Source organism: Hermetia illucens, chromosome 2 (assembly GCF_905115235.1).
Source record: "Hermetia illucens chromosome 2, iHerIll2.2.curated.20191125, whole genome shotgun sequence".
Taxonomy (NCBI): Eukaryota; Metazoa; Arthropoda; class Insecta; order Diptera; family Stratiomyidae; genus Hermetia; species Hermetia illucens.
Window position 1 is genome coordinate 31,115,918 of NC_051850.1, and position 20,113 is coordinate 31,136,030.

Sequence of the window (20,113 nt, forward strand, 5' to 3'; positions counted from 1 at the left end):
GGCTTAAGTTAAGCCTCGATCGATGGGACCAATGCTCTAAGAAATACACTGAAGTGGTATCTATAGAGTAGACTTGACTGGAGAAGTGCCCATCCAGATCCGCTACGCCCTTTAACAAGTTAAGTATGTTAATGATGTACATCAACCAAAGTGTACCCTGCGTTTAAAGGTACTATGGAAAAGTCAAGATGACTTAAAAGACGCGGAGGTGTTTCAATTAAATTAAAGAACTAAAAGTTTCGAAGACTTGAACAAAATTTGAGAAGCGGATTATATTGGAAAAAAGAACAATTTTGACTGGGTCACTGGCCATTAATTTGACTATGACATTTTGATCACCTTCTGGATTCTGCAAACGCTTTCAAATGCGTTAAAAAATTTTACCGGACCTGCTCCGTGAAGACGGTATAATCAGAAAAAAGGGTTTCTATATAGCCTCTCGAAGCGGACGTTTGGGACATTTTCGTTGCTTTATCCTATTTTAGCCTGTTCAGCAGCTGGTTCCGCTCGCATTGGGATTTGTTGGTGTCAATTGAACTTGTCACTTTTTTTCAATAGCGACTTCCAGGATAATGTGGAAACAGTCAACGTTCCGCGTTGACTCTACACGAATAGGGCTTCTTCCGAGAGAGTATTCCCTCAATTGCCACCTGCAGAAAATCATTGTAGTGGGTTCGGCTTCGTTAGGAATGTGGCGGCCACTTTCTATGCAACTGCCCAGTATCCTCTTATTCCTCGGAAATGTTGATCCTTGACAGGGAATCCACAAACACCCTATTTTTATTAGAAGTCCTTAGATTTATAAAAGCCTTGGAGCGCTCTACCAGAAAATGGTCTGAATAGACGTAAATACGGATAGTTTAATTATCCTTATGCATGAGGATGGAATGCTTGGAGCTACAACTTTCCTCATTCTTTCAACCTAACCTATTATAAGTGGCCAGTTTGAGGACAAAAATACCGAGATGGTTGAAAGTCAGTTTCGTGTTATCATGCGTCGGTCGGTGATTTCACTCATAGATTATTGTAATTAGCCTCGTTGCAAGCTTGTTGCTTAACAATGGATAGTCCAAGGTAAAACCAGGGATTGACCCAGGTGGAGAAAGTTAGGGGTTTTTATCATTACTTGCCTCAAGTACTCACTCGCTGTTGAATTCATATACCACCATCTCCTGTTGCGATAGTTTAGTGCCCTAAAAAAAGTGACTTGAAGTGCTGCATACTTTCCTTTGATATCGCAAGATAGATGCCAGCCATTCCAGATGCTTTGAAGTCCTCGAAAGATATAATTGCACTCCTTCCACTTCACCGGCAACCGCCGTTTCCTCAGTGCTCTGGGCTTGTGCAATCGATAATTATCTCCTACTCAATTCTATCGCCATCTCTGCAGCATGGTTTCGTGAAACATAGATATACGGCTTCGAACCTTCTGGTCTTTACCAACTTGGTTGCTAAATGCTTTAATTCATGACAGGAGGTACATGTTATATACATTGATTTCTCTAAAGCCTTTGATACCGTTGACCATAATATTCTCCTCCTAAACTCTCTTTACTCATCTTCCCTCCTTCAATCATCTCCTGACTTTCTTCCTACCTCTCACTTTCATAGTTCCTCATCTTGCTCCTTCTCTCCATCCTCAGGTGTTCCCCAAGGCTCTATACTTGGCCCCCTACTCTTCCTGTTTTTTTATCAATGACCAGCTCTATCCTCTCCTGCCCATGTTTGCTTTACGCAAACGACCTTCAATTGTTTGTCTTTGTTTCGCATCCACTGCACTGTGCCCTCTTACAGTCCAACCTTAATAGTCTGGTCTGTTGGTGTTCGGTCAATAAGCTGACACTGAATGTCAATAAAGGCCATTGCAAATGCTATTCCCTTAAACCCTCCCCAACATCCTCAATAGAGCTTCAAGTCTGGTTTTATCGTACGTTCCTCCTCCGACTTTACCTCAATCAGACCTCCTTAATACTCTTCAACTCCTCTGTCAGAAACATCCTTGAATATTCCTGTGTAATTTGGTCCCCCTTCCGCATCCGTGACTATCGCTTTGTTGAATGCAAATTCACTCGGACCCTCTTTTACAAAAAGAAGCTTCTACGAGTTGACGTCACGACTCGGCACACTATCTTCTTTTCCTGCAGCAGCGCCGTATCTTCCTTGATACGTGTACTCTTTTCAAACTCTGCAATTGCCTAATGGACTGCTCTGCCAATTCTTTACTTTTCGAGAGATTTACTTTCGATCCCTGATCCCGAGGCTATGACGGTCCTACAATGCCCTAAAGCTTGGGTCCTTTGACTCTGTCTCCTTCTTTAGCTTTAAGCGTGATATAAGCAATTTAGTTGCTCCTGTCTCTGAGGACAGTATGTAACAAGGAATTTGTTTTCTATATATTGTTTTAATTAAATGAATAAATAAATATACTGATTTTCCACAGTAAGGAGTTAGGCTCGATTAAGTGAGTATTACAGCATCTCGGCTTTGGCTATCGAAGAAGTGACAACCGGAAACATACCTGTAGTAAAAAAGCTCAAATGTTTGGTTAGTCTACAAATACTTTGGATGGAGGAACATTCCTGGCGGTTTTAGATGGTGGTCACGGTCCGAAAGGATCAGTGGTGGAAATGGTGGTTCAGAACTTTCAGCGGGAAACTGAAGCAAGCGACGCTATAATATCTGAGCGGAGTTTGCGATGCAGCAAGAAACCAAACTACTGGTGAAACCAATAAATCTCGCTGTTGATACCAAGCCTTCCAAACATAATTACGCCATGACTTCCAAACCATAGCAAATACGCATTTTATTTATAAAAATTTGCAAACAAAATATGAACGTCAAGTGAATCTCTTCTTGTTCCACATGTTGTCGTAAAAGGGTTCCTTAGGAAAATGAATTTAAGGATAATTGGAAGTGAAAACTTAAATAAGGTGTCATAACTTGAACTCTGACATTTTGGATGCCATTACACGTTTATATACTTGCATACAACTTCAATAAAAATAATTTTCACCCCCGAGACTTTCCAGCACGAAGCAAATGTACATTCTAACCTACTTTCCCAAATCTCTATCCACAATCCCAGCTTTTTCTATTCTCTTCTTCATCCTAACCTGAACAGATGAATAAATTATTTCCACATGGCACAAGGAAAAAGGAGGTTAATCCTTCGTCTTCTAGCGAAACACACAACTGTAAATTGCTGCGCCACCCTCGCTCTATTTGCTCTAAACAGCACTTCTCCCCAATGAAAGTCATTGTTTCACAATTGTTACTTGCATGTTGAGCAAACCGAGAAATTTATGACATGATGGGGCACATTGTCCTGGGAGAAGTACCAGCCCCAGTGGGAGTCGAGAAATGTGAAATAATTATTATGTTAATAAAAACATATTACGCTAGCTGGGAATCTGGCGAGCCACTTAAGTAAGCACCGCTTCACTGGGATGATCTATAGCCTTTTTTAATCGGTGCGACACAAAAAAGGACATAGTTGACTCTCTAAGTAATATGGAGTGCCTACTTCGCAGACGAGTGCATTATGCAGTACTTTTGAGCGTTGGCATTTAGAATAAATGGAGCATGTCGAAAAAAACGGTGATATGTGATACGGATAATTTGCCAGGTATGAATAAGTGGAGAAATGGAGGAATGTGGATGCATGTGGGTATCCTTCTTGGCGTGATGGACTGCATACGTTAACGTAATTCGTCTTAGTGAAAATAATGGAGCAGTTACCAAAAAACTCGTTAAGTGTTATGCAAATTTTCACCTCTAGCACACGAAAAGGTGAGAAAAGGCAGGTTGAATGATACAAATGAAAAATTTAGGGTTTATTATTTAGAAATCAACTGCATACTCTTGTCGGAAACTAACTCCTTTGTAGTGTTTCTTTATTCATCATGATTAACATTTACGATTAATTAAACATTTTTATAGATATGCTGGAAACTATGACAGTGTTGAAGCCTGGAATCAAATGCATACATCTAACCGAAATGTGACCTCAGAGTATTTTCATTTCTAGTCAAACAATCCCCTTCTTAAATCAATAAATTATATTTCAATTTCCCGAACTAAGGAACCTTTGGACTTAGAATTAGTACACGGAACCCTTAAGAAAGAATGAAGGTTAGCACAGTGAAGGAATGTCAAGAGATTGACTAGCGAGGTCCTAAAAAGCAGATTTGTTACCCAATGGTGACAGCTCAGAAGAAGAACTTGCAATTGACTTGCATGTCTGATGGGAAAATTGGGACCCTGAAAAAGTCAGACTGCAGACAATGGATCTCCAAAAGAACATTGGAGAAAATAATAGAAAGAAGGGAGCTTAAAACACAATTCCTGATTCGAAATCATAAAAACATCAAGCAAGAATCCCCAACTGGGATCCGCTCTAGGCCCCACAATAAGGATTTGCATAGACGGTGGTGCGCAAAAATCCACCCATTCGACACATCTGGCAATTATTGGCATCCGAACGCACGAAAAGACCATGATAATGCTCAGAAATTTATTCGAACGGCCGTGTGTGGGTGTGCGTTTGTGGTGGGGAAGGAGCTACAGCCTCTGAGCACTCAGACCATGGTGGCAAATTGTACTCGACCCCCTCGTCTTACTAAATGTCCCGAATTCGTTATCCGTTGCAACCGGAGCACATCAACACCAACGATCTGATACGGGGGTAAACCTAGGCTTAGGATAAACTTTGCGGTACCCATGTTTGGTTCTGGCAGGAAAAGTTTGCGAGTCTAGCAGCACTTAGGCTCCGCCATCTGCTCTTCCCAGTTTATGAAGACAGTCTTAGCCAATGCTACTGATACTCCAATTGCTGCTTCCGATCCTGGCATGGAGGAGGTTGAACCCTCGATCGAGAGTAGTTCCACAGTGTTGAATCTAGAGGTAGAGTTCAAACGATCAAAGCACTATCCAACGCCTTCAATGCAACCGGCCCATCACTGCAGATTACGATGTGCTTGACCTTCAACCACTCGTCAATCGCCCAGTTTGCCGCTGTTAGGAGCGCATACACTTCGGCTTGAAAAACCGTTGCATATTGTCCCGAAGTAAAAGCCCACTTCTCGCTTTTATTCGAGAGGTAGACTCCGGCTCCAGAAACCTGTTCGGTTTTTTATCGGTGTCTGGGGTTTCCCAGTTCTCTCTATCTTTATGGGTAACTTCATATCTTCTACCAAATAGATGAATCGGGACCCGAGAAGAAGGTATTGTAAGAACTGGATTCAGTTCTACCAGTAATTCTCCCAATTTTCTATGATCAGTTCTCATTGCAGCGCTTTGAATAATTATACCCAGGGACTGCAAATGCATTTAGAGCTGGACCGGATGTCGTGCTCATGGCGTCGGTAATACCCAGACACACAGTTCTTTGTAGTGGGGCTAGTTCGCGGTGAAAACATTTTTGTCTCACCTTAACACACCACATTACGGATGTATTAGCAAACATCCGCCACATGAGTCCTCATTTTCAGGCAAAGGTCCGTCAGCACAGCCCATAGGCTGTGAGATCTTTTTTCAACCTTATCTGTACATGTTTTTTTCAAAGAAGCTTTTCATCTAGAATCAATCCCAGATATTTTACTTCTTTGGAGAGTTCATCATCTTTAGGAGGCAAAGTTCATACAGTTTTTTCCTTTTTGCAAATAATACCAATATAGTTTTATTTGGATTAACTGAAAGTCCATGTCTGAGGCACCAACTGTCAGTCAAATCAACGGCACGTTGTATATTTCTACACATCGTTTCCAGATCCCGATTAATTGCAAGCACAGCCACGTCATTAGCATAAGCTTAAGCTTGTATTGGCAAATTTTGCAGTTCGCATAATAGTGAGTCGATTTGCATACTCCACAGTAGTGGTGATACCACTCCTTCTCGCAAAGTTTTTGGAAACGCGCACAGTCAAACGCCCCTTCAATGTCCACGAGCATCCTATCGCGTACACACCCTTCATAGTTACACCCTCTACCTTTGACAGGCGGTACTATGTACTGCAACTCAGGCAGCTTTGTGTGGGCGAAAATAAGTGGTGTATATGTAAACAGCTGCTACCCCCCACCAAGTTTGACATTATCTGAATTCAAGGAAATGCTTGATAATCTTGCTCTCGACGCAAGGGGACGAAGTCCAAAGGTGATTGCTGGTGATTTCAATGCTTGGGCCCTTGAGTGGGGTAGCAGAGAATTAAATGCCAGGGGCCGCAGCTTATTAGAAGTTTTCCGCAAATGGACTTAGTTTTGGCTAACGAAAGTGCTGTGAACACTTTTCAGAAAAGGGGGTCAAGTTCGGTTATAAACCTGACCTTTGTCAGCCCTACACTGGCGCCTGGTATATCCTGGTGCGTCAGTGAACTCTACATCCTCGGCGATCATCAGACAATCTTTTTTGAGACATGTGTCGAGCCACAGGGGAAAGACCCATAACGCGCGAAACCGAGCAAGATTTCAGGCTGGTCTGCAAAGGTTTGAATGAGCAGACCTTCATACAGGTGGGTTAGATCAACGCGATAAAATAGGCGCTTCTACGGAAAAGTCGTCCATGTGGCCCAATGCATCGCCAAAGCATGTGACGCGTCCATGCCTAGGAGGTTCTCGTTCTCCAGTAGAAGACCAAACTACTGGTGGGATGGTGAACTGGCCAGCCTTCGATCAGCCTGCCACGGAGCCAAAAGCGCGGTTCAGAGAACGGTCGGTATAGTCGATCAGGGGTTAAAAGAGTGCACCTATGAGGCAACCCGTAAAACCATCAAGCTCGCCATCCAGCGAAGTAAGAGGACATGCTTTAAGGAGCTTTGCTCGGAAGCGGACATAAATCCATGGGCAGTACTTATAGAATCGTGATGATTCAGAGGCCGTTCACGATTCAGAGGCAAATCACGTGTCCTACCCTCATACCGAAAATCATCCAGGGGTTATTCCCACAGCAAAAGGAGGACACCGACACATTCCACATGATGGCCATTCCGCCAGTCACCAGAGACGAGCTGCTGAAGATCTGGGGTAAAATAGAAGACAATAAAGCGTCGGGTCTGGAAGGACTACCGAATAAGGCCCTTAATAATAATAATCGTTGGCGCAACAATCCATATTGGATCAGGGCCTTGAAGTGTGTTAGAGCACTTCATTCAAGACCGTAACGGTACACTACAGAACACTGTAGGAGGCAATGTGGTCAGCATTGCGCTCGCCCGAGATTATTACCCTGATTTGACTCAGGTACTCATTCACAGCTGAGTCGACTGGCATCCGACGTCAAGTCACGATACAAATCCCACTGCCACCAGCGAGATTTGAACCGCGGCCTTCCGTATGACAACCCAGTGCTCTAACCACTGAGCTATCCGGACACTTAAGCTTGCCGTGAAATCCAGACCGGACACGTTCGCTGAGTTGATCGAAGCGTGCATGTCCAAGGGGATATTTCCAGCGGCAGAGAAGCGGCAGAATTTGGTACTTCTGCCTAAGCCTGGTAAACCTCTAGGTGAACCATCCTCCTGCAGGCCCATATGTCTTTTGGACACCATGGGGGAATTGTTAGAGTGGGTAATCTATAATAGATTACTCCCTGCTGTTGAGAACCGATGCGGCCCTTCAGATGGGCAGTATGGGTTCCGTAAAGCATAAGAGTCCGGAAGATTGACCATTGATGCCAACAAATTGGTTACCTACTTGGCCGTAGACGCAATTCACGGAAAGGGTAGTACCAGTAAATATTGCGCGGTAGTAATCCTGAACGTTAAAAATGCATTCAATTTGGCCAATGGGAACCAAATACACAAATCCCTAGCGAAGGTTGCAATTCCCGTCTATCTCACTGCTATCGTTGATATTTATTTAACTGAAAGGAGGCTCTGGTGTGACACCGATGACGAACCTCACGAGTACGCTGTTTCCGTTGCTGTCGCGCAGGGCTCCGTATTGGGGCCACTACTATCGAACATTATGTACAACGATCTGCTTAATCCTCCCCTTCCGGGGAAAGCCACGGTGGTGGGCTACGCTGACGACATAGCGCTGGTTGTTGTCGCAAAGCATCTAGAAGATACTCAGTTGGCGCAGCAATCAGTACTGATAAAAGTTGGCTAGAGCGTTCTGGTCTGCCACTTGCGGAGGAAAAAACAGAAGCGGTTCTCATCATAAGCACCGGAAGAGAAATTACGCCTGTATTAGAATCGCAAATCATATCATCACTTCCAAGCCGACCATCAAATACTTGCGGGGGGGTGATAGAGAGAAGGCTCAATTATAGGCAAGTATGTTTGCGACAAATCATCTACTGCAAGTATGGCCCTGGCAGAGATGATGCCGAACGTGGGAGGGCCACGGCATACCTCTAGGTTGCTTATAGCCAAGGTTGTAACCTCAATCATGACAGTTAACGCTAACAAACTGAGTGCAGCCAACAGGAGGACAGCCCTGAGGGTATGCTTTGCCTTCAGGACTGTCTCAGATGGTGCAGCATTAGTAATTTCTGGAATGATACCGATTGACACCTTGGCAGATAAGATGGCAAACATATACAATGCAAAGCCAATCTCTCCCTCATCGCAGATGAAGAACGCTGAGAGGGAGAAATCCATAAATAGATGGGAAGAGCCGCGGGCACGCTCGGGAAAGGGTTGGTCGTAGCGGTTGGAGAGACGACGGTTAATTAGAATTTCACCCAGTTTCTCACAGGACATCCCCCGTCCTCACTAATACCTACACATATTTAAATTGGGGACCTCACCTGACCGTCCGAATTGCGATGGACTCTCAAAGGATCCAGCGCATGCATTCTTCCACTGTCCGAGATTTGTGGAAGAAAGGAGGAATCTAGAGGAGGCTCTAGGTGCTGGTACTAGAAAATCTGGTGCCGAAGAAGGTATCTCATCAAGAGAATTGGGATGCGGTTAACTCCATGATCCCATCTATCCAAAACAAACTGAGAAAGCCAGAGAAGAGGAGAGAAAACGTAAGCCGCATATAGAAGAAAGGTGACTAAGCCAGAGTGCAGTGACTTCGCCCCGGGATGTAATAACTTATGATGGTTACGCAGGGCAGGGAGGGAAGCGGGGATTGTTTTAGGGGGTAAAAGTCTCAAACATTCGTGTGTTCAGACCAGAGTCTATTGAAGATTTCCACTTCCCCAAAAAAAAAGACTAACAGTAAACTGATTTTAATGAGGTCTTGTTTTACACAAAACCTTAAGAAAGGGCTAGGGAGAAGTAGATTCTGCTAGAATGGAATTTTAATATTTCACTTAAATGTCAATTATTTTCGTTAATTATGATGTCAGCATCTTATTTGCATGACTTCAAATGCAGTAAATCTGCACGAAATTAATAAGACTGAACTGAAACTTGGCGTACATATGCGAGACATTGACCTCTGTACTGGTGAAAGTGATATGGTGAATAAACTTAATGGGGGTCTTCAGTTAATTTCTAAAAGTTGGTAATGTACTATTGGTAAGTTTATTTGAACAGATATTGGAATGGGACATATTTTCATCTAAGCGCACCTTCCTGGTTTTTTTTTCTGATTTTTGGGTTGGGTAGTTTCCAAAAATTGGTCCGTTTCACCTTAAATGTGTTTTTTTTGACTCCTTACTCATGTACTTTGCAATTTACGTCAAAACTAATATCAGATTTGAAATTGCGGCCCATGTTTTTTTTTACAGTTGATATATAAGTTAAGAAAAGGACTAGGTGTTTTTCCTTATGCTGTAAATATTTTTATTTTTTCCCCCGCATACAATTGTTTCGGAGACCACGTGCCTCCTTCCTCAGTGCTAGTACCTAACTAGTTAACCTATCTTAAACTACCCATATTTATATCGTAGCTTTTTAGCTCTACTAATTACGTTATAAATAATTTTCTGATCCTACCCATATTTCCCCCTAAAATAAAAAATAAAAAGAAGTAACTTGAAAAATCGGGGCCCTGCGGAAACCCTATTCACTTAAGGCCGAGCAGATCGACCGTATTGTAAGGGCACCCCGTATGGGATGATGACGTCGCCGCGAAGAGCGCGGAGGACGGTCCACTTTTCTCTATGAAAAAGTTGGAATAGGCAGTTTTCTCTATGAAAAGCAAGAAGGCGCCAGAACCCGGTGGTATTCCAGCAGAAGTATACAAACTGGTATTTCAAAACCAGACCTACTGCACGGCGTATTCAACGCTAGCCTGAAAGAGGGCACTTGCCCTGTTCGTTGGAAGGTGGCGAGGCTTGTGCTGATCAGCACAGCGAAAGGCAACCCCAAGTTGCCGTCTTCATACCGCCTACTATATTTGTTTCATACTGCTGGAAAAGTGCTCGAAAAGCGCATCGGAAGTAAACTCACTGAAGCGATACGCGCGGAAAGCTTATTTATCTCCCCGGCAGTTTGATTTTAGAGCAAAGAGATCCACAGTTGATGCTGTCATGTAGGTCGTGGATGCCGTCCGACGAGCGGATGCACATAGTCGCCGAACTCGACGGGTGGTGCTCCTCGTAACGCTTGACGTCAAAAACGCCTTTAATTCCGTAAGATGGAAAAACATTCTATCTTTTACGGATATTGAGGGACTATCTGAGGAACCGCTCCTTGCTCTATGAAACACTAGAGTGTCAGAGGAGGATGGAGGTCACCTAGGAGTAGGCCGGATATCTGGAATGCTACCTATGATAGTCTACTTAAACTCGGCATGCCAGAAGATTCGCGTATGGTCGGCTATGAAGATGATGTCACGGCGTTTGTTGCTGGACGCACTGTTGAACAGGCACAAAGCAGGCTCAGCATACTGATGCGACGGGTAAACGGATGGATGACTACTCATGTTTTCAACCTTACACCGGAAAAATGACTACGCAGTAGTCATCCTGACAACCAAAAAAAAAAAGACGACCCTGCGTCCCATATCGTTCTGCGAGTCGATAATCGAGTCAAAACCAGCAGTAAAGTACCTCGGGCTGACTCTTGACTCAAAGATGAGTTTCTTTTTAGCAAATAGTCTGCAGCTGGAAGGAAGGTGGGATGGGGCTCGTTATCAGCTCTATTTAAAAACAGGGGATTCTTTCCAGACAATATTATCGAAGAGATGCTGAGGAGTGCTGACAGGTGAAACCGTGTTGCCCATTACGTTCGGGTCTTTCTCGTTGCTGAAAAGATAGAGCTCGACCGGTGAAGGAGTCTGATGGCGGGGGTTCCTTGAACTGACAGTTCCCTTCCTCCTCTTCCCTCCCGTTGGTGAAAGGAATTCCCTGCTTTGAAGGCTACGCAAGTCGGGAGAGTTCGGGGACTAGCCCGAAGTAATGTGATAAATGGTTCCAGGCTAGCTCCCTGACGATGGGGATGTGTTTAGTTGATATACCGAACCAGGAGTCCAACACTCCCTTTAAATAAAGTTAATAATAATATATTACTAAAATTTTTAGTAATTGGCTACAAAACCCCCCCTTAAGTTCATCTTAGTACCACGAAATTTTGTAGTAATATTGGCTATAATATAGAGCATACCGAGTTTGGTGGAAATCGCACTATTAGTAACAAAGTTATAATAGATCAAAGTGGTCATTTCTTTACAAATTCAAGATTCTGAACATCAATATCAAAGTGGATACTCTCACATATGATATGCATATAGTACGTGCTACGTACTAATGGGGCAAACGCACACTCAAATGCCTTTATATAAGAAATAAACAAAAGCTTTCACACTTGAAGCGTCCAGCTTCCGGTTTTCCGACTTGTTTTTCATTGCCCGAGATTCGCAGCTCTTTGGCCATTGGAAACTACAACCGGGGAGCAATTTACACTCGAAAATATAATGGAACATAATGGTGAAAGCAAAGGGGATATGGACCGAAGTCGAAAAGGTGATTGCAGCCATCGCTAAGAAGCTTAGACAGGAAATAGTCAGCCAGAAGAATGAACGCGAGAGAAACACGAATGTTAACACGACGGGAGTCCCGCGAGGAGAGTGGAAGAAGGAGGAAGTGGTTTTATGTGGGTAACAGTCCACATAACCATGTGGCAGGACCCTGCGGTAGCTTTTGAAGCTTTCCACCTTCCATCGACCAAAAAAGACACACAGTCAGAGAGACAGTGAATCGATTTTAATAAGGTTTTGTTTTACACAAAACATTAACAGAAAAGATAATCTAGCAAAGTCGTTATAAGCGGACAAGATGTACCACAGGCTATTGGGCAAGAATTCCTAGGTGGCCATCGACAACAATTTACAAGTAGATCCTAAGGTCCATATGGACGTACGGCATAAACCTGTGGGAGTCATACAAACGTTCCAAAATAAAGTGCTTGGAAGCCTAGTAGACGCTCTCTGGTTCATTCGTATTGAGGATCGATATAGGGATCTGAAAGTGCAGTTGGTTAGTGAAGTCATCAAAGACCAAGCAATTAAACATAACCACCGAACATTGATCGATATCACTGATATAATGAGACGACTGGAAAGAATAAAGCCGAACGACTTGCTAAGACAAAGGATGCCTCGAGATATAAGCTCAGTAGCTGAGGAACAGCCAGTTACTCAGAGAAGCAAACCAAAGTGCTGGGGTGGACCAGAGGGTCTTTTCTCAACAAAAAAGAAACCTAAATATGCAAAGAAAGCTGCTGGATGGGGAAATCTCAGTCTAAGCGTTGCGAGAGGTGGTCCTAGTAGGTAAAATTCTCACACTATTAGGGATCGTGAACCCTGAAGTTAGTCTTTTGAAGATTACCACTTCTTAAAAAGAATCTTTCGCCGTACCGTCATTGTGGGTGGAGATGGATCAATTTCAAAAGACAGGATAAAGAGAGTTTGATCAAGGAAAACTTTCGATAGCAAATTCGCAAAAAGACAATCTAGTGTGTTGATTGGAATCCAAGTGTGAGTTTGTCCTATTGAGGCATCAACCACGAAACGAACTAAACGTCTGCGTCTTGCGAGAATAGATTGAACTAGACTTGAAATATAGTCAAGTAGGTTTCCACATTTCGTCAAAACTGAGTACTCCGTCTTGCATTTGTTTTATAAATACTGAAGATACTAAAGGTAAGTTCATAGTTTACAGAAATTCGTATGGTCATGATGGTCATCCGTTTACCAAATGATAATCAAAATATCTGTAGTATTCACTTTCATCAATGCGTACTAAAAAAGATACTTTGATAGTATAGACTTGTTGAAAAAATCTCAATAACGGACGATGGACATCTTTAATTATGATAATTCTTGTATAGGCCTAATTTTTAAAAGCAATGAAGTGTTAGGATTTATTGAATAGTCACCATGTTGAACTGTAAATGCGTAATAGAAACTCGAGGACTTGATTGATGTTCAAATTTAATTTAAATTAGATACTACGATTTAAAAAGTGTCAGCTTGTTTCTAATTAAAAACAAAACTGTCACTTTATTTAAGAAATACTCGGAAAAGAGATCTTCCACTAAAAATTTATTACTTACGCATAATCAACTAAATTCCCAAAATTTACTTCAAAAATAGCTGCAAACTTTCGCGTCACTAAACAAAAACTTTTGCCCCCATTAAAAGCGAATCTAAGATTCAACCACGTGCACTGAATCAATTCACTGTCTACAGCGATACCACTTGAATGTTCAAAACTTGGAACTGCTAATATCACTAACAAACACCGCCTACACTTTAATTGAGAAGTCAATTCAAAATTGAAAGTTTTCCGCGAACGAAGCTCGGAAAAACCTCAGCTTGTCCTTTCTGGTTGCCCCACTACGTCAGGTTCCCCGCCAAAAAACCGCCAACGAAATTCAAATTCTCATTCCGTTCCATATCAAAAAAATATCACTCGTATAAGTAATCGTATTCTAATGAGTATAATTTCATTTGGATTCAAGAAAATGGGGGACGAAAAAGGATTTACCTGAAGGGGACCAAAAGTCGCGTGCATACGGTCAAGTGAAGAGAGTCCTAGAATGGTGAAGGGTTGCTTGGCCCATGGATGGAGAGCTTGCCTAATAGTATTGATAGTGGTTGGGCAAAACACAAGAGAAGAGAGTGAAAGTGCGGAAAGTCCCTAGGCACGTCGACAGGTTCTGATTTTTGCCAGCGATTCGACCTTGTCCTGGATAAGATTTGGCCAAACATTCGCGCTGGCCAAACGGTTGAAATTTGTTCGCGTGTGAAAGAGTCGGTTGCCTACTTTTTTGAATTCCCATTTCACGACAGTTCATACTCTCTTTGAGTCTTGACCATTACCTCCCCTTCAGGTTGGGTTACAGTTGTTGGGTCAGTAGTAGCGTCTTGGTTGGGTTTTCCAAACCTCACTCCATTCCTACCGGGAAGTTTATCCTGACTTTGATTTTCTTGCATAACTGATTTTGCGTGTTGACCACTGGGAGAGGGTAAAATATGTAGTCTGAAGTCGGACGAGTATTGGGAAATTCGAAGCTCAAAAGCTCGAGCGAGTATAGTGGCCACTTTAGCCTCTCCTCGGCATTATTCAAAGAAATTCTAATTTTATTGATTTGACCGCAATATAATTCAAACGAACTACGTCGCACGGCACTTTCGCAGCGACACAAATTTACGGATTATACGTGTGTAATAATTAGTAGGTTAGATTTTATGGGAGAGGTTATTACAAAGGTTCGTCGAAAGAGATGTGCGTCATGTGGTAAGGGCGGGTGTATGGTGCGAAGAAAATATAGTTTCAAATCGTGCTCTTGACTAGAATTCCACAGAAAGTACCTACCTTGAATGATTTGAAGGAAGATACCACATATGAGGCTCCGTCTTCCAGCTCGTCCAGTGTATATTTTCGATCACCGTCCATGGAAAAAACATAGCGTGCACCACGCGGCAAATCGATTTTTGGTGAAATTTTGTCCAAAAGTCCTTCCAGTGAAGTAACATCACGACCAGGTCTAAAGCGGAACTCAACACCAGGAAAAAATGGGTCACCGTTACGGTAGAAAATGCAGCGTCTTGCTTTCCAGTAGGAAAGGTTAGAATATCGACTGGTGGCACCACCCGTTGCTCCGCCAGTGGCTAGTTCTGGCCGCGATTTTGACCGTTGCATCGGTACTGGGCCCTGCGATGCGCTTATTTCACTCATATTGTCCATTACACTTGGCGGACTTGCACCGCGACTATGCGCTCCGACACGAGTACTCGGCGGTCCTCCCCAAAAGCCTGCAGTAACACCTGGTCCTCCGCTTCCACCCACTATCGGCACAATAGCGCCCGGTCCACCGGAATTGTCGTAGTCCTGATCGTCGTATTCGTCGTCACTTGGTCCACCGCCACGTCCGTTTGTCTGACTGATATCTAGGGAATCGTCTTTATTATCGTTTGAACCGCCACCGCCTCCACCACTCCCGTTACCGCCACCGCCTCCTGCGGTACCATTAGCGCCCAGATGTGATGCGTTTCCCTCGAGAGGTGTAACGGCACTGGCACGTGTTGGTGATATTCGTTCGTCCATTGCATCAGGTGTTGTAACCTCATTCGACATTGCTTTATTGGTAGGAAAAAGCTGCTAGAGAGCCTTAGGGGGTCGGCTAGTTGGTCAGTTGTCCGGCCAGCTCTAGTTGTCTTCGACCACTCTCTCCCCACTAGATATTGACCTCCTAATTTCTTTTGAAAAGTACTAAAGACTTTTATCGGTTGTAATCTGAATGACTGTGGAAAAATCGCAAGAAAAGCGTAATTGGAGCGATTTATGGTTCGTCCCTTCGCCAATTTTCTAGGCGAGAACAGCACAGCACGGAAGTCGCACCTGCAAGATATCGGCTGATAGTGGCTTAATACGGACAAGGAGCGTATCGTGTCGGGTTGAGAAGTAAACAATTTGAAATGTTTAATAAGGGCAACTGATAAGGAGCGTTAGAGTCCTTTCCCGTACACACTTTCAAATCACAGTACAAAAAAAATCACGGCAAAGGAGCAAGCTCTCACTGTCAGGATACTTTTACGAAAACTTTATCGCACTTTCTTGCACATAGGATGCAATCCTGTCCCTGTGCACAGTTGGACCATAAATTTCCAGCTCTTTTTAAAATACAACTGACTTTATTTATGCCTCTCTTATTAGATTTCCACTCGAGTCCTGAATATATCCTGAACGACAGAAATTTACGCGAAACTAATGCTCCCAGTTTTTATGCCGTACTTGAGTGTTCCATGGGTAGCGGTCTATTTGTATGGCCACAACAAAGTCGTACACTGACCGTTGCTGCACTTTGGTCCTGTTTATTTATAATAATGGAAGTAATGGCGGAGAAAATCCATGGAGCCAGTTGAGAATGGACGATGTGGAAAGAACTACTAAACCGCACGAAACACAATGTTTCAATTCGTTTCGGAATTGAGGTCCTTTCCCGTTCGAGTTTCTTCACTTGAAAAATTCGATTGGCTCGAAAGTAAGTATGCCCGGTCGAACCTGGTGTGCACCGGTCCGTCCTGGTCAGGTCGGTTTGGAGAAATGTCCTTTGGGATATGATGTCGGCACCAACCGAACGGGCCAAGAATAATCACAACAACCGGAGGCTAAGCTCAAAATAACAGTAACCGTCACTGGAATCCAGTGAGTAGTAGTCATCTAACGTTCTAGTTCTTACTCCTGTAAGTCCTTATTCCCTTTCTCACTTCGTCCAGTCACTGGCCGGCGGTTTCATTACAGTCTAGTCTTAATAGTAGTCGCATGAGGCCGAGCATGACTTTGTGTACGACACGAAATGCAAATTTCTTTTAGAACAATTTGATTTTCCGTCTTTTTTCGTGGCCAGGCGTAGTTAAAGAAAAGGAAGAGAAAACTTCATCTCCTTCACCTCGACTTCTTGGGAGAGTTGGCTGTAAGAGGGGAGGGGTGAGCGGGCCGGGAACTCGCTACGACGTTAAGTGAAAAAACTTAAAACCTCACCCCCAGGTTCGTGGTCAGTTGCTCAGGAACAGGTCGTGCTGTTCCTAGATTAGGTTACAATCGGTTATTAAGTAGCCATCAAGCTCTGCTCGTACCTTTCAGCCCGACCAACCTTATCAGGATCTCGCTGGCGGTGTCCCCGTTATGCGAATCGGAAATAAAATGCATAGGAAGGGTGGTTTCATTTGGAATTTTCATATTTATGAGATTTATTTATGGTTTTCCCAGCGGCTGAGTTAGCTGGAGGGCTCACAACAATTTCCCAAGGAATATGGAAAAGTTTGAAAAGTGGGCGGAATGTTGGACACCTCGAGGGTTTATGAGCTGCGAAGAGAGGGCACTTGCGTGTCCAGTACCAAGAAAAAAGTCCCATAAGTTGTGAAATTTGAGAAATTGTTATGGAACTGATTTTATCTGTGGACTCAATCTTTGAACAATTCATTTCTGACCCCCGAGGACGGCTTTTCGGGTGACGGACGATTCAGGGTGCGATTCAGGTCCGTTAATCTTTTTGCAGACACGGACAATGTAAATTTGCTCATTAGCAAGTTTGATTAAATAATGTCCAGGGCAGCGCTGAAATATGAATTTACTTTTGATTTCATTGAATGTTTCCAGCGGAGTAAGAAATTGAATTTGCTCCAAGTTGGGGCTTAATTTTCTGTTGGTAATTGAATGGGCAAACATGATTATATCAGCAAGTGAAATTGGATGTATACGTACCTGCGTACAAATGGGCTCATTGCGGATGGATTTACCCATAATTGGATATTGCAATGATTTCAGCGCCATATTAGCGGGACCTCAATCATTGGAATGGCTGAGAGCGAATTGTTTTGATTACCAATAATTACGTAGGAGCCCAATGCAAACAATAAGGAATTAATTAGGCATACCTCGGCATGGTGACTTGGTTTGGCTAACATAATATTAGGTGATTGAGTTATTTTGTATGAAAATATCCTTGATTGAATAAATAAGAATTGAGCTCGTGGACTGACCTACAAGAATGTAACCTTGGTTCAGTTTCCAATTTTGGGATCACGCAAATATGAAGAAATTCCAGAAACCATTTCCGCATACCAGAAAGCGCCTTACAAAACCAGGCAATTGCTTGAGATTTTCCTCGAATTCAGATCTGAAAGATTCATACAAGCGTATCTACCAGATGAAGCAATCATCTTAGTGACGTTTCAGATTATGTTTGGAGTCACCATAAAATATATGCGTAAGTATATGCTAGGGGTCAAGCAGGATAGATTGACGTGGAATATAGCTCCCTGAGGCCAACCTATCTCTCTTTGCGGGTGAGCTATCTATTCTCTAGGGTGATGTGTGGCTTTTCAGGGGCGAAACCTCTCGTGTACCAAGACCGTTAGTGAGTGTTGATAGCCACACCCTGTACAAGGTGACCCTACTATTAACAAATTTAGCGTGGAGAGTCGAAAAACACCTCCATCAATACAATCAAATGAGTACTAGTAATAAAATAAAAAAACTGTAGCCAATAAAGCGGGACCCCGTACCGCACACTGGTTATCCAGGAGGAGGCTCATCTCCGAAATATTGAGAGCCAGGTGATTACACCCAAGAAGGGAGGAGTTGGAACGTTAAGCAGTGGATCCAAGGGCAACATTGGTATACTGCAAGGACAACAACCAACAAACATCACTGCTCAAAAAGCAAGAACTGACAAAAGCACGTTTGAGTTAAATATATCAGACGTCAGGAAAGAGACAGGTCTCAGTGGCGTAGGTACTAAATGATACCTGCGCTACCTGAAGGAAGGCCTGAAACCAGAAGAGGCCCTTAAGAAGGCTCAGGATAGACCTAAGCCATCCTTATCGGAGCCAAGAAAGTGGGGAGCAGCAGAGATTAGCGCGCATGAAGGGAATGCTCCCAAAAAATTCAAACCTGAACCCAAGGGGGAGAAAACCCGGGCAAGTAAGGGGTGAAGGCAGGAATCAGAAAGCCCGCCATTAGCTATGCTAGTGCGGTCAAAGGCATTCGAATGGCCATAATGCCAAAAATGTTTTCCGAGCAAATATTCACTCGTGAGGAGCAGGGAACAATCGAAAACCTTGTCGTCAGGCAGATGTGCAAGGGATGCCTTGCGAAACCTGTGATACCGGGGATAAGCTTTCGACCAAGTCATATACTGGTGGACTGCGCGACGAAAGACACTGTAGAGTGGATTAGGACCATAGCTCCCAAATTGCCTGGCTGGGAAGGAGCAGAACTGTCAACATGTGCTGGGGATGATATACTAGTAGCACACATGGTGACAGTTTTTTTCCCAAAAGCCGCGACAATAAAGACGGGAGATCTCATAGGCTTCCTAACCGCGGAGGATCTCCATACATGGTACGCAGACGGCAGCTTAAGGTTCGTTTTCCTCTGCTGACTAGCATGAGCATATCTTCCCGTGAAAAGTAAAATGCCATCCTTCCGGCAAGCGTTGAAGGCGTAGAGCAGTCTGCAAGCTGGTGGAACACCAGTTTATATACTTCCGCTGGGATACCGTCAGGAACTTATTTGTCGAACAGCGAACAGTCCTTGATACACTTTGTATTGTTGGCGTCAAACCATACGAGATGTCTAACGAATAATGCCCGTTCAATGTGGCCAATTTGGTCACTACTAAGTATGTAGGTTTTCCCCAGAGACCCGATTTTCCGGTTAATAAGCTTATAGTCGAATCCCCACGGATGTATATTTAGCTCGTTGGCTAAGTTCCGTCAGCCTTGCTCTTAACTAATCTGGATTCTGTCATTGTATTACATACCTCCTCCCGGGCGTGTGCAAACGGCAAAGTTTAGAAAGTCCTTAGGTTGGCAATTTCCGACGTCCAAAAGTACATAAAAGGCTTATCATGCCTGGGGCCCGTCTGGGCGTGAAAGTTTCAAAGATCATCTTCATCAGGTTCATCACTGAATTTACAACAGTGTAAGCTATAGCACGGCCACCCCTAGAAGGCGCTCCAGCGCGACTCTGCCTGTTCCAAGAGTTTCGACAAATTTCCCGATGTTCATCATCCAGATGTTCCACGCTCAGGAAGAGAGCCAGGCTGGTGCATGCCGTCCAATAGCGTCACCCACTTCGAATACCATATATTGGTGGTGACCTGCTGAGAAGCGTTCCAGGTTCCAGAACTCGCCAGTCGTTAGCTTATGGCGCTAAAGATTGCGAACCAAGGGTTACATTTGGAGCATTGGCGTAGATTCGAAGTTTA

At 43.6% G+C, this 20,113-nt stretch overlaps 1 protein-coding gene across 2 annotated transcripts in view; it reads right to left on the reverse strand.

Annotated features, from left to right (window-relative positions):
* The window catches only part of LOC119650294 (echinoderm microtubule-associated protein-like CG42247), an 82,928-nt gene extending 66,421 nt beyond the window's left edge, over positions 1-16,507 (reverse strand). The window contains exon 1 of one of the 2 annotated variants that reach the window (XM_038052926.1): positions 14,713-16,507. In XM_038052926.1, the coding sequence (XP_037908854.1) occupies positions 14,713-15,474 (762 nt within the window). In that variant the 5' untranslated portion in view covers positions 15,475-16,507. Of the gene's footprint in view, positions 1-13,447; positions 13,667-14,712 lie in introns of those variants that run through there. The other variant, XM_038052930.1, reaches the window with a different exon arrangement.
* Between the last annotated feature and the right edge of the window lie 3,606 nt (positions 16,508-20,113).